The sequence below is a fragment of the Phyllobates terribilis genome, unplaced genomic scaffold, assembly GCF_046119375.1.
Source record: "Phyllobates terribilis strain yellow unplaced genomic scaffold, ASM4611937v1 Scaffold_12__6_contigs__length_324123572, whole genome shotgun sequence".
NCBI lineage: Eukaryota > Metazoa > Chordata > Amphibia > Anura > Dendrobatidae > Phyllobates > Phyllobates terribilis.
Window position 1 is genome coordinate 163,056,833 of NW_027362772.1, and position 14,632 is coordinate 163,071,464.

The following is a 14,632-nucleotide window of genomic DNA, read 5'->3' on the forward strand; positions in this document are numbered from 1 at the left end:
TGTTTTGCTGTTCAATATTTATTTGGAGATTAAATTTAGTAGTTGAAGACAGAAAGTAACTCTCAGGATGTTGCTGACTTGACAAAAGTATGTGTTATTTAAAATCAGAGATGTCAAAACTATTTAGTAAGTCCCATTAACATCAAAAATATTTCAATTTGTTGTTTCTTATCAGTTTTTTCCCATTGTATGAAAAACTTCAGTTGCCCAAAACAGCTACTGTATTTTCTGGCATGTAAGACTACTTTTTAGCTCCTGAAAATCTTCTCAAAAGTCAGGAGTCGTCTTATAAGCCGGGTGTCATCTTATAGTGTGTATAATTATGGTAATTTATAAGCCCTCCCTGTCTCCAAGACTATCAGAGTGGTAGCACATCCCACTGGCCCGCCCTTGTATCCTATTACTGGTACCTGCCTCTCTGATCTCGCTCCTGAGGACTGCAGTGACGAGGTGAGGGGGCGCCTCACCGGGAAAGTGTAAGTGAAGCAAGCTGCAGGCGTCCGGGACGCCCGGGGTATGAAAAAAGAGAAAGAGCAAAGCTGTGCCCAGAAAAACACGCCTCTTTCACTCGTCTGGTCCGCCCTTATATTACCTCCTTCTCTGCCTCTCAGATCTCGCTCCTGAGGACTGCAGTGAAGCGGCGCAGGCGCGCATGTGCATCGTCAGCCGCCTCAATGTAATATTTTTTTAAGTTGGATAATAATAGCATACAAAGCTTGACTAGAAATGTGGGGCGATATCCTCAAACTAAATGCAACATGGTAATTGGCCAACTATGTCATCACTTCAGAATAAATCATGTATAATTTGTGTAATTGTGTATGTGTATATATGTGGACTTGTGTTGACTTGTGTTGTCTCTATAGTTTTGTCTGTATCAGATTGGCATTGCTCTGTGATCTGTTATGGGTGCTGAGTTGTGAGGAATATTCTCTGTGTGATGTTTTCATTTTCATGCATGTACGTGTTTTCTGTTCTACGTCTATTGTCCAAGATGTTTGTAGTTGATGTTTCGTATGTTTTTGCATGTTCCATTTTTCTGTTCATCATCTATCATCGACGGACCAAGCTGTGGCCAGTTTTGGAGTTACCGCTGAAGAGCCATTTTGCATGTGGCCTGGAAGACCCGGGTCCGAGACTCATCAAGTCAGAAAACCACTGGCTTTTCATTGCCTTTACAGCAATGAAGCGTTGTTTGCAAATTTTCTTGCTCATGGTTGGTGTAGCGCACGGTACACAACTAGATGAATAATGACCATTCTTTACATTTTTTCTGAGCATACATTTTAATTTTTTGAATTTCAGAGTTTTATGATGAAGAATTGGCACAGGATGGTAAGTCTTCAACATTTAGAGACATAAGCAGTCAACAGAAACAGAATAGATATACAACACACCATTAGGAGTCGAAGAAGACCAAGATACTTTTCATTCAGTCAAGAAGATTGGATTAGTCACATCTTTATCTGAAATGTTTTTGAAATCAACAGGTGAAGACAAAGTAGTTTATCACAGCATGAAATGCATGATGGGTTATGATACACGGCTGACCAACTATTTTCCAATAGTTGTAATTGAAACCCTGGAACACATAGAACATCAGAACACCAGAATTACTTATCATCGATCGGTGGGGCATGCTGTCTACATGACATTTTGGTAGAAAACAATGTGCTTGGCTGGTGCAGCCTCCGTATACAGCATAGACAATAGTATATGTTGCCTTTACTTTTTTATGAGTGTCCATTTTCATTTTTTAATTTACAGAGGACTACTTTGAAGAAATGTGTTCATACGGTAAGTTCTTCAAGTCGGGACAAGGAGTAATGGAAAAAAAGAAAAGAAAAATTGGCATCAATAAGTATTCCTTTTAAAGAACAATAAACACACCTAATTGTATGTCCTAAATCCCAATGTTCATAATATTTAGTAAGAGTTTCACAAAAAAAAACTTTAAATCTAATCACTTCATCAGCGCTATACAATTTTATAAATATGGATTTGGATTGATCACTATTTTTTTGGTTCACTGAACATCTATTTGCTTGGTCAAATCTAAATTTTGGGATAGAGCATTGTTTTCAATGCATAATGAATGCATAAACCTTTCCAATCAACTATTTTGTTGTTTTATTTTCACATGAACATATTACTTATTACTAATTACACATGTAGCCTCTGATCAGATTAGCATCAAGGCTGTAGTTTAGAACACAATCAAATCAAGATGGACCCTGTTGACTTCCATGATCCACTGAGGTTCGCATTTTCTACCTATTTAGTAACCCCCATTAAAATCAGGTATACTTCAATTTGTTGTTTCTTATCATTTTTTTTCCCATTGTTTGAAAAAGCTCAATTTCCCAAAACAGTTAATATCTTCTCTACTAGTATTCTGAGTGGAGAAAGGTGAAATGCTATGGATGGAATGGAAGTACAGCCTTGTGCACTCAAAGTACTAATTCAGGATCATTTACCCTGCTTTTTAAAAGACACTTTATAGTACATTGTGCAGATAAAAGACCATACATAGCAAAAATGGAAACAGGGGAAAAAAATAAAATATTTTCTAAAAATGATCATTAAAAACAGGATTAATTCCATAAAAATTCATAAATGCTTAATAATGTATCAAACTTTGTGTTATTGAAAACTTTTTTTCTGTTTTGCTTAAAGATGCTCCCGAACCTGATGTTGATTTATCGACACTGTCAGGATTATTTGTGAAGAAGCCGCAAGATTTACGTGTTCAAACTGGTATGTGCTAAGAACAAATACTGTAAAAAAAAAGTTCAAAGTCAAATCCCTTTGTGTTCCTTAGGGTTAACTAATATTATGGCAGTGAAACAGTTGTTTTGAAAATGTTTGAAAAATTGCAAGAATGCAGTATTTCACATAATGCATATTTTGACTATTATAAGCTGAAGCACGGAGTCCAATCAGAGTAAGAACATATTGAAAGTGAGAGAATGTGAAATTTTTTGACAAGCCAGCAACTTGGATTGCTGGAAGTTTTCTAACTCTAGCAATAGCGCCTTGTTGGCGGTATGCAGCACATATGGCATAACATAATATTAGCATAGCGTTTAATGCCACCTCTGTATGCGCATGTATAAAGCAATAAAGTAAACTTAAGTGTTCAGGTAGCATTTTCACCTCAACATGGCCAATAGTAATCCATAGCAACCATAAAAAAAGATGTGGCAGTCCAATGTAATTAACCCAAAAGCAGTCATCTTGTTTCATGCGTAAATCAGAAGGGTGAGCCAATAAAAAATAAAACATAACCTGTAATCAGTCATTCAAAATATCAATAAATGCACAATATGATTAACAATGTGGTCCATATTGACATCTGAAAAAGCCAAGGGAGATAAAAAATAGAGCCTGGTATGAAGTTTACTTGATATGAAGCAGTATGCCCTTCAATCTAGGCAGGCTTGCTCAGTTCCAGAAAGAGGAGAAAGATGCACTTATAATCCCTTCACCCCAAAGCCTGTTTTCACTTTCCTGACCAGACCAATTTTTTGAATTCTGACCACTGTCACTTTATGAGGTAATTACTCTGGAACGCTTCAACGGATCTCTGTGATTCTGATAGTGTTTTTTCATGACATATTGTACTTTATGATAGTGGTAAAATTTATTTGATATGGCTTACATTTATTTGTGAAAAAATCGGAAATTTGGCAAAAATTTTGAAAATTTCAAAATTTTAATCTTTATGCCCTTAAATCAGAGAGATATGTCACACAAAATAGTTAATAAATAACATTTCCCACATGTCTACTTTACATCAGCACAATTTTGGAACCAAATAATTTTTTCGGTAGGAAGTTGTAAGGGTTAAAAGTTGACCAGCGATTTCTCATTTTTCCAACAAAATTTACTAAATCATTATTTTTAGGGACCACATCACATTTGAAGTGATTTTGATGGGTCTATATGACAGAAAATACCCCAAAGTGACACCATTCTAAAAACTGCACCCCCAAGGCACTCAAAACCTCATTCAAGAAGTTTATTAACCCTTCAGGTGCTTCAGAGGAATTTTTGGAATGTGGAAGGAAAAAATAAACATTTAACTTTTTTTTTACAAAAATGTTACTTTAGACCCATTTTTTTTTATTTTCACAAGAGTAACAGGAGAAAATGGACCCCAAAATTTGTTGTGCAATTTCTCTTGAGCACACCAATACCCAATATGTGGGGGACAACCACTGTTTGGGCATACGGCAGGGTTCGGAAGGGAATGAGCGCCATTTGACTTTTTGAATGTAAAATTTACTGGCATAATTAACGGAGCCATGTCGTGTTTGGAGGGCCGCTGATGTGCCTAAACAGTAGAAACCCCCACAAGTGACACCATTTTGGAAACTAGACCTCTCAGGGAACTTAGCTAGATGAGTGGTGAGCACTTTGAACCCCAAGGTGCTTCACAGAAGTTTATAACGTTGAGCTGTGAAAATAAAGAAATCAAATTTTTCCACAAAAATGTTTTTTTCAGCCCCAAATTTTGCATTTTCACTAGGGTAACAGGAAAAATTGCACCATACAATTTGTTGTGCAATTTCTCCTGAGTATGCAGATACCCAATATGTGGAGGAAGACTACTCTTTGGGCACACAGAATGGCTTGGAACTAAAGGAGCGCCATTTGATTTTTTTAATGTAAAATTTGCTGGAATAATTAGCGGACGCTATGTTGCATTTGGAGAGCCCCAGATGTACCTAAACAGTGGAAACATCCCACAAATGATACCATTTTGGAAACTAGACCCCTCAGGGAACTTATCTAGATGTGTGGTGAGTACTTTGAACCCCCAGGTGCTTCACAGACGTTTATAACATTGAGCCGTAAAAATAAAGTTTTCACACTTTTCCCACAAAAATGTTTTTCAGGCCCCAATTTTGCATTTTCATAAGAGTAACAGAAGAAATGAAAATTCTCCCAAGTATGCCAATGCCCCATATGTGGGGGAAAAAACAATGTTTGGGCATACGGCAGGGCTTGGAAGGGAAGGAGTGCCATTTGACTTCTTGAATGTAAAATTTGATGGAATAATTAGCGGATGCCATGTCGTGTTTGGGGAGCGCCTGATGTGCCTAAACAGTGTAAACCCCCCACAAGTGACACCATTTTGGAAACTGGACCACTCAGGGAACTTATCTAAATGTGTGGTGAGCACTTTGAACTTCCAAGTGATTCACAGAAGTTTACAACATTGAGCCATGAAAATAAAAAAAAACAAATTTTTCCCACAAGAATGTTTTTTAGCACAAAATTTTGCATTTTCACAAGGGTAACAGAAGAAAATGGACCTCACAATTTGTAGTGCAATTCCTCTTGAGTATGCAGACCTGTATGAAGTCAAAAACTACTCTTAAGGCATAGTGCAAAGCTCAGAAGGGAAGAAGCACCATATTGGAGTTCAGATTTTGTTGGACTGGTTTGAGGGTGCCATGTCACATTGGTAGAGCCCCTGATGTGCCAGATCAGCTGAACCCCCCCAATAAGTGACCTCATTTTATAAACTACAACTCTCAATGAATTCATCTAGGGGTGCAGTGATCATATTGACACCACAGGTTTGTCACATAATTTTGTACCATTGGGCAGTGAAGAAAAAATAATTACATTTTTACCATGAAAATTTTGTTTTAGCCCCAGATTTTACATATTGACAATGGGAAATGGGTAAAAATGGCACCAAAATTTGTCCCACAATTTCTACTGAATGTAGAAATACCCCATATGTTGCTGTACAGTGCTACTTAGCCACACGACGAGACTCGGGAGGGATTGATCACTTTTTTGCTTCCTGGGGCGCAGATTTTCCTAGAATAGTTTGCGGATTCCATATACAGAGACCCTACATGCTAGAAGAGCAGAATCGACCTCAAGTGACCCCATTTTGGAAATTATACCCCTTGTGAATTTATCTAAAGGTGTAGTGATGATTTTGACTCCATGGGTGTTTTCCAGAAACAAGCACAGTGGATGTTGCTAAGTGAAGATTGCAAACTCCCGTTGTAGTGACCAGTACGCTGTAGTGACCAGTACAATATAGTGACCAGTTAGGCAGACTCTCATTGCTATAGGAATGCCAAACATGTGGATGTTAACTGCGGTTTAGACATGAAGTGGCGCTCAGAATGGAGGGGGACATTTGGATTTGGGAGCGCAAAATTCGCTGGATTTCTTTTGGAGGGCGAGGAGTCATTTAGTTTTTCCAGAGCCTTTGTGCTACCAGTAATGTGGAAGCCCCTATATTATTGTTAACAGATGACGGACCTGAGTGGGAGCTTTTTTTGTGAATGGAGTTGAAGTTTTTATTGGGAACATTTTCCATAACATTTTGGATCACGTTTTTCCTGCGCTCTACGCTGAGCACTTATTTTGGGGTTTCCATCTAAATCTCTGAGTGATGTGATTTTGATGAAATCCTCAAGGGATCCATACGCTATAATGAGGCAGCAGAGTTAGTCTGGACTCTGTCTGGCCTCTGTTCAGCGTCGTCCTTCTTTTCAGAAGTGCATAAAACTGTGGCCGACAGCACTTTTATGCACACCTAATGAAAAGACGGACATCGTGGAATCACAGGTCCTACGGCGTCCATGGTGCCTCCATCTGCCTCATTACAGTGAATCTGCCGCTGGGGGTTCCGTCTGAATCACATATTTCAGAGATTTACATAGAAACCCCGGTCTAAGCGCTCAGCGCAGAGCGCCGGATAAATGTGAGCTAAGCCTTACTGCAATCTTTGGGAGGCAGAATGAATAAATCAACAGCATGTGAAGAATTGGTCTTATATATTTTTTACGCCTTTCCTCATGCGGTATAAGTAATTAGACGACTTTATTCTTTGGGTCGGTGCGATTACAGTGATACCATATTTATATCGGGTTTTTATGATTGCCAGCTGTCACACACTAAAAGATGCTTTTTATTGTAAAAACAAGTTTTTGCATCCCCATATTTTGAGAGCTATAATTTTTCTATATTTTGGCCGACTGAGTCATATAAGGGCTTGTTTTTTGCAGGACAAGTTGATGTATTTATTGATACCATTTTCGGGCACGTGACATTTTTTATCGCTTCTATTCCGTTTTTTGGGAGGCAGAATGAACAAAATCCAGCAATTCAGGAATTGTTTTTTTGAGAATTTTTTTTGCCGTTCCGCGTGTGGTAAAATTGAAAAGGCAGATTTATTCTTTGGGTCGGTGCGATAACAGAGATACCACATTTACATTTTTTTTTATGTTTTGGCGCTTTTAGACAATAAAAACTATTTTATAGAAAAAATAAAGATGATGTTTTCAGTGGTACCATATTTATTTACAGGCATCTTTTTTATCGCGTTTTATTCCACTTTTTGTTTGGCGGTTTGATTATAAAGCATCGTTTTTTGCCTTGTTTTTTTTTTTTTTTTTTTACGGTGTTCACTGAAGGGGTTAACTAGTGGCCCTTTTTATAGGTCGGGTCGTTATGGACGCGACGATACCAAATATGTGTACTTTTGTTTTTTTTGTTTTTTTTACACAGCTAAATATATTTATTGGATTAATATTTTTTCTTTTTTTTTTATTTATTTTGTGATTTTTTTAAATATTTTTATAATTTTTTATTAAATGTTTTATTATTTTTTTACATTGTCCCAGGGAGGGACATCAACTTCAAACTTTCAGATCGCTGATCTGATGCTCTGCAATTCAGGCAAGAAGTAGGCGTCTCAGCTCCGGCTCTCTGAGCAGACTCTGACAGGCCACCTTCCTGCAGGATCCTGAAGGACCCCGCAGCCATCTTGGGATCGGGGGTCACCATGGAGCCCACTTCCTCTGCGATGCTCTGTGATGTCGCTGTCACTACTAACAGCGGCATCACAGGGGTTAAACGCCCGTGATCGGTGCTAGCACCGATTGTGGGCGGTGCTGCAGAGTGTCAGCTCTCACACAGAGCTGACACCTGCATGTGATCGTGGCGGCACTCAGCGTGAGCCCGCCCAATCACCGCGCTGTACATGTACTGCTCTTTGCAGGAATGCAACTCCCGCAGAGCAGTACATGTACGGCGCATGTCGGGAAGGAGTTAAGGGACTAAGTGTCATGCTAGGTATGGGAAGGACCCAGCGTATGATGATGGGAAGAGGGGGAAAGCCCAGCAACTAGGGAAAGGGAGAGAGGAGACCACTTGGTAGATCTATGGGATACACTTAGCTTTGGGAAGACACCAGAGCGATCACGACAACAATCACAAAGGAACTCCAAGAAGAAACTGGCCGACAGCTAGAACTCCATGCCAGAACAGAGGAATATACTTCTATCACCAGCGATTCCCTGGAGAGACTGAGTTTATTTAAAGATCCAGCAAGGGTATGTTAATTAGCAACAGAAAGAGGAGCTCACCGCTGGGTCCTAGAGAGAGAGGGATGGTGAAAGGATCAAGAAGTTGTCTGCAAAGCCAAGTGCAGCGACCTTCTACAGCCGGATCCAGAATGACAGTCAGTCACACCCAACACACCTGTGACACTAAGTAACGGGAAAGGGATACTTGTCCCTGTTCCTAAAGTATCCCTGGTAACATTGATTTATCTGGGTAGTATCACTAAATATCTAAAGTGTATTGGTCAATTGCCCAAAGTGACTCTACACTTATTCCCATATGTCTCTCCACTAAACGTAATGCACAACTCTAGGGGTAAAAAAAAACCTTTTGCATCTTCCCCTGTAAAAATGTACAAAACTATTCATTTCTGGCCCTATAAATATTTTTATAAAGTGCTAATATATTCAGCAGCGCTTTACATACATTATCATCACTGTCCCGGAGAAACTGTAGGAAAGCCACGCAAACACGGGGAGAACATACAAACTCCTTGCAGATGTTGTCCTTGGTGGGATTTGAACCTAGAATCTCAGTGCTGCAAGGCTGCAGTGCTAACCTATGAGCCACCGTGCTGCCCTATGTCCCTATGAGTTTCCTCCAGTAATCCAAAATCAATTAGTTGTCTGAAAGCACAGGGGATGTTACTTTGCAGCATGGCATATGGCTTAGATGGAAGGCCTACCTCCTGAAACCTATGAAAACAGGAAGCTAGTTTGGGCAAATAGGCAGGGTTTGGTTTTAGAATAACTATCTTCCAGGATCTGTGTGAAAGGGGGTGCCTGCTGACAGAGCCTGAATGTTACTAACCCTGTGAGCTGAAGTGAAAGCAACTAGGAAAGCTGTTAATGAGAGGACCTTGAGTGATGTTGACTCTAAGGGTTCAAATGGAGAATCAGTCAGAGCTATGAGGACCAAATTAAAATCCCACGGGGCAATCTTTGCCTAATAATGGGTCTAGATCTAGGGGAGGGTCTAATGACCCGGGAGACCCAGCAATTACCTGCCAGTCCAGTTTACAATTGCACAGAGCTTCCAGCACTGTAACCTGGACTTTAAGGGTACTGGTAGAAAGGCCCCATCCTAGACCCCTCTGTAGGAACTCTAGGATGGCAGTAATTGGTACCCCTTCTTGCACTTTTTTCCCTGAGGTGGTTAGAAACTTTCTCCAGGTCTTACCATAAGCTTTAATGGTGACAGCTTTCCTATTCTGAAGTAGGGTAGAAATTAAATTAAGGGAAAATCCTTTGTCTTTCAATAACGCCCTTTAAAATTCCATGCTGTCAAATGCAGATTGACTACCTGGGTATGGTGCACCGGCCCCTGGGAGAGAAGGTCCTGAATCTCTGGAAGCACCCAAGGATCGATGACCAACATTATCCTTAACCAGGAAAACAATGGCCTTTTCGGCCAGAAGGGGGCAATCAGTATAACCCTTGCTCTGTCCTTTCTGATGTTCCTCAGGACCGCTGGAATTAAAATCACTGGAGGAAATGCATAGACCAGAATGTAATCTCAAGAAATCAAGAAGGCATCCACTACCCGAGGACTCCCTCTGGGGTCTAGGGAACAAAATTCTTTCACCCTCCTGTTCTGTCTTTCTGCAAACAGATCTATGTCTGGGAGCCCCCACATACTCACAATCTGGTTGAAAACTGACTGGTTTAACACCAATTGTACTTGCCTTAACGGATTTTGACTCATAAAATCTGCTCTGCAATTTTCTTTTCCCTTTATGTGGAGGGCTGTTAGGGAAAAGAGATGATCCTCTGCTACCTGAAAAATGCGCATTGCCACCTCAATCCAAGGCATGGACTGGGTTCCCCTTTAATGATTTAGATAGGCCACCACTACCTGATTGTCCTTGAGGCTTCTCACATGGTGACCTTGAAGGGACAATAAGAGCTTTCCTATAGCCTGTTCCAATGCCAACAGCTTCTTCATGTTTGAAGAACCTATTTTCTGGTCCCCTGTCCAAACTCCTTGGACCATGATATCCTTTAGATGAGTCCCCCATCCCCTAGGGCTTGCATCCATGGTTACAACATGAGTAATCTTGTTCACCCAAGGCACTCCTCTGACTAGTGTCTCTATTTTTAGCCACCAACCAAGGGAATGTTTGATCTCTGAAGATAGAGTCATCTTCCCTCCTAGATGCCCTCCCAGGAAGATCTCGTTCCTCAGAATGTCCCATTGCAATTCCCTGTTGTGAAATTGGGCCCACGACAGTGCCGGGATGCATACGGTCAAGGAACCCAGAAGTGACATTGCTTTCTTCAGGGACATGGTGGAGGTTCCTCATGCCTGTGATATCTGATGGATGACCTTCTCTATTTTGTCTTCTGGAAGATGACACTCCAGTTTTTTTGAGTCCAGCATGAGCTCTGAAAACTACTGTATTTTTCTTGGCTCTAGCTTTGACTTTTTTAGATTTAAGAGCCAGTCTAAGTCTCTAAAGAAACTCATGACCCCTTCCAACTGAACCCTGCAGTGTTGGACTGAGTTGCCTACAATCAAAAAGTCTCCTAGATAAGGGACAATCAGCACATCTTTCCCGCAGGTACACAATTACTTCTGCGATCAGTTTTGTAAACACCCAGGGGGGCACTGCTAGGCCAAATGGAAGGGCTCAGTATTGGAAGTGCCTGAATACCCCTTTTATGGATACGGCTACTCTGAGGAACTTTTGGTGATCCTTGTGTATGGGAGCATGATAGAAGGCGTCCTTCAGGTCCAAGACTGCCATGAAACAATTTGGGAAGAGTCTTTTTATAGTTGTTTTTATTGATTCCATGTTGAAGGACTGAATTTTTAAGAATTTGTTCAATGCTTTCAATTTGATAATAGTCTTGAAAGTCCCATCCGGCTTTCTCACCAAACGCAAGGGAATAAAATCCTTTCCCTCTTTCTCTTATGGGGACATCTAGGAGGACTGCTTTCTCCACTAAATTCAGGACTTCCGAATCTAAGGCCAGCTGTTCCTTTGGAGAGAACCGTGGGGGAGTCAGGGTGAACATTATTTTGGGAACAGACTGGAATTCCAGCTTTAAGCCTGCTTTTATTAGGCTGAGGATCCAGTTGCTTCTGGAAATCTTTTCCCAAGCAAGGATGAAGAGGGATAGTCTTCCCCCAACTCAAGGACACGCATCACTGGGAGGATTTTTTACCATCAGAAATCCTCTACCTTTTTTCCTTTGATTCTCTGATCTATTTTGATCTATGGGGGGTCTCCTCCAAATAAACCTTCTACTCCGAAAGGACTTTTTATAAGATGGAATTGACAGGTTGGAGAATCCTTTTTTATTGTCGCCTGCCTTCTCCAGAATATCAACCAGGGCAGGCCCAAACAAATATTCACCCTCACAAGGAATCAAGCAGAATTTTGCCTGAAGGTACCCCAGCCAGCTTTTCAGCCAGAGAGCCCTATGGGCTGCATTAGAAACTGCAGCTGACCTGGTTGCCAATCTAACCAAATCAGCTGAGGCAACCGCGAGGAACGCTGCTGAACCCTGCATTAATAGAATTGTGGCTAACACATTGTCTCTTGGCACTTTATCTTTAAGCTGATCCTCTAAATGGTCTGACCAGACAATTAACGATCTTGCTGTGCATGACACCACCACCGCTGGTTTCAAGCCCCTGCCTGAAGCTCCCCAGGAACTCTTAAGGATGCTATTTGCCTTCCTGTGCAGAGCATCTCTAAGCACTCTCATGTCTTCAAAGGGCAGGGCAAACTTTTTAGATGTTTTAGCTATTGCCACATCTAGCTTTGGGGCTGTATCCCAGGAGGATGAGGATGTATCATCGAAAGGATACTTTCTTTTGAATGATGGGAGAAAGGGATCTTTTCTTTCTGTTTTTCCCACTCTTTCCTTACAAGAGACTGGATTTTTTCATCATGGGAAAGGATCGGTTCTTCCTCTGTTCTAAACCATCGAACATTATATCCTGGACAGATATTTCTGGTCTTTGATCTACCATACCCATTGTGAACCTAGCCGCTTTAACGATTTTATCTGTCTCATCTATTTGAAAAAAAAAAGACCAGTCCTCCCATATCCTTATTTGATGACAAAGTTGAATGGGATGATTTTAACCCTCTATCTTCATTCTCTTCCTCTGAACTGTTAGAGACATCTGATTCTGGACCCAACTTCCTAAATTTCTTGCTCTTTCTATCCTTGCTCTTCCTATCACCTTGGTTAAGGGATTTAAGGGAATTCTTAACCCCCGTTCTGATAATAGATCTTAGTTCGGAGGCAAAGTTAGGAGTTTCCTCAAATAATGTCTGCTCCATACAAGACTGACAGAGCCTTTTCTTCCAGGTATTTGGCAACTCTTCCCCACAGAGTGCACAATCCCTGAGCTTTGACTTTGCTACACACTTTCGTCCTTGATAAAAAAAATGAGAAGAAAGGGGACCCACATTACAAAGTGAACCTTCACAAAGATCACTTACCCCTTGTAAGAAAACAAGAGTACCGGATTTGGAGGAGGAATCATATCAGCTGACAGATCCCCTCTGGAGGCCAAATATTAATTGACCTTGCTGGAGCCTCTGCTCTGCTGAGTTGTCTTGCTGCTCATTCCATCCGAGAATCCACTGCCGCCGCTGACACATCCACGATGTTATAGAATCATCTGGGGACTTTCATTCTGCCACACATTTTTCAGCTGCTGCTGCTGTTGCCGCTGCTGCTCTTCCGGCTCCTTGGCACCTGTGACTCTTGGACCTCTATTCTGCCTGGTGGTACCATGGGAGCAAGAAGGATACCGCTCTCCTGGCAATCTAACTGCTTTTTAAAGCTAGACCAGCATAACAGCGCATCCCTCCAAGTGTCGTCCGCCTTCCGTCCCCGGAAGTCACCTTACCCAAGTGCGCACGTCGTTAGCGTGCTCCTCTTGGAGCATCCCTGCTCATATGCAGCTGGAGACGTGCAGAAGCCGGTGAACCACAGAACATGGTGCTGTTGCATGCGCTTGCTCACCCATAAAAGCCTCTCTGGACCCACGGTGGTGTTTCAGGACCCCTGCACCGGCCGAGACTGGGTCGATCCCGCTGTCTTAGCCGATCGGGCAGGCCTGGAAAAACTCCTGATGTCCACGTCTTCTTTAATCAGGTATGTCCAATGAAGGTTTCCCCGTCAAGGACAGGAAACCAACTGATGTAAGGGAGAGGTACCGCCCTTTTATCCTGTAGGTTGCCTGTCCTTGAAAGGCGGATACCCACTCTCCGTTAGGCTGCCATGGGTGAGAGAAAAAAACAAACATTATGAGGCCATAACGTGTGAATGCAACATTAGGGAGAAGTAATTAAGTGCTTTATGATGGTCCATGGGATAAAAGGGGGTCAATATACAGTGTTATTTTGGGTCTCCACCCCCGATCCCATCCCATGTTAAATATGGCCCTAGACCTGGGCATCACTTTAATTTATTTGCTTTTTTCCCCACTTTTTTCCACAGGGAAAGATTTTCCTATAAATATTACCGTTAATGGTACTCAGCTTACTGCAAAACCTACAGTAAAATGGTTTAAAGGAAAATGGCTGGAACTGGGAAGCAAAAGTGGAACTCGGTATAAGTTTGAAGAGAGTTATGATGAAGCAAAAAAGGTAGGAATGTTTTTTCTGCCCTACAAAGTAATATTACTGATTAAAATGTAGTAAATAGACATAAAAAATCATTAACGTGAATATCCATCCTAGAATACTATTTTGCTTTTTAAAATCTAATGAGGTTAAAAATTGTGATAATTAAAGGGAGGCTTGTGCTTTGTCACTAAAATTAGTATATTGAAGCCTTCTTCACACGTCCTGGTGATTCCTGTACAGAAAGAAACAGTACTGGTGACATCCATGATCCGTGTCCGTGTGCCATCCGTATGTACATATGTGACATCCGTGTGTCCGCGTGACACTACCGACGCCTGAGAAAAGCAGTACAGTTCTGATTCCAGGCACCGGCTGCTGAAGGTAGCTCTCATCATTGTCCCCTGCTTGCGCTGAGATCAGCGTGGCCAGGAGACAATGATGAAAGTTGTATTCAGCACATGCTGTGTACATCTTGTGTAAAATTTAGAATTAAATAAAAAAATGGTGTGGGCTCCCACCAATTATTCATAACCATTAGAGGGAAAGCTGCCCGCAGGGGGCTAATATTACTAGCGAGGGAATGGGGCCATTAGCCAAAAATTTCCTTGGCTATTAATAACAGCTTACAGCTTTTTAATTAGCATTCACTGGCTAGAT

The 14,632-nt window shown here is 41.3% G+C and overlaps 1 protein-coding gene across 1 annotated transcript in view; it reads left to right on the plus strand.

Annotated features, from left to right (window-relative positions):
* The window catches only part of LOC141172357 (myosin-binding protein C, fast-type-like), a 317,409-nt gene that overhangs the window by 128,038 nt on the left and 174,739 nt on the right, over nucleotides 1–14,632 (plus strand). Inside the window, exons 3-6 of the mRNA XM_073656475.1 lie at nucleotides 1,306–1,335; nucleotides 1,768–1,797; nucleotides 2,677–2,757; nucleotides 13,848–13,996. Of these exons, the coding sequence (XP_073512576.1) occupies nucleotides 1,306–1,335; nucleotides 1,768–1,797; nucleotides 2,677–2,757; nucleotides 13,848–13,996 (290 nt within the window). The remainder of the gene's footprint in view (nucleotides 1–1,305; nucleotides 1,336–1,767; nucleotides 1,798–2,676; nucleotides 2,758–13,847; nucleotides 13,997–14,632) is intronic.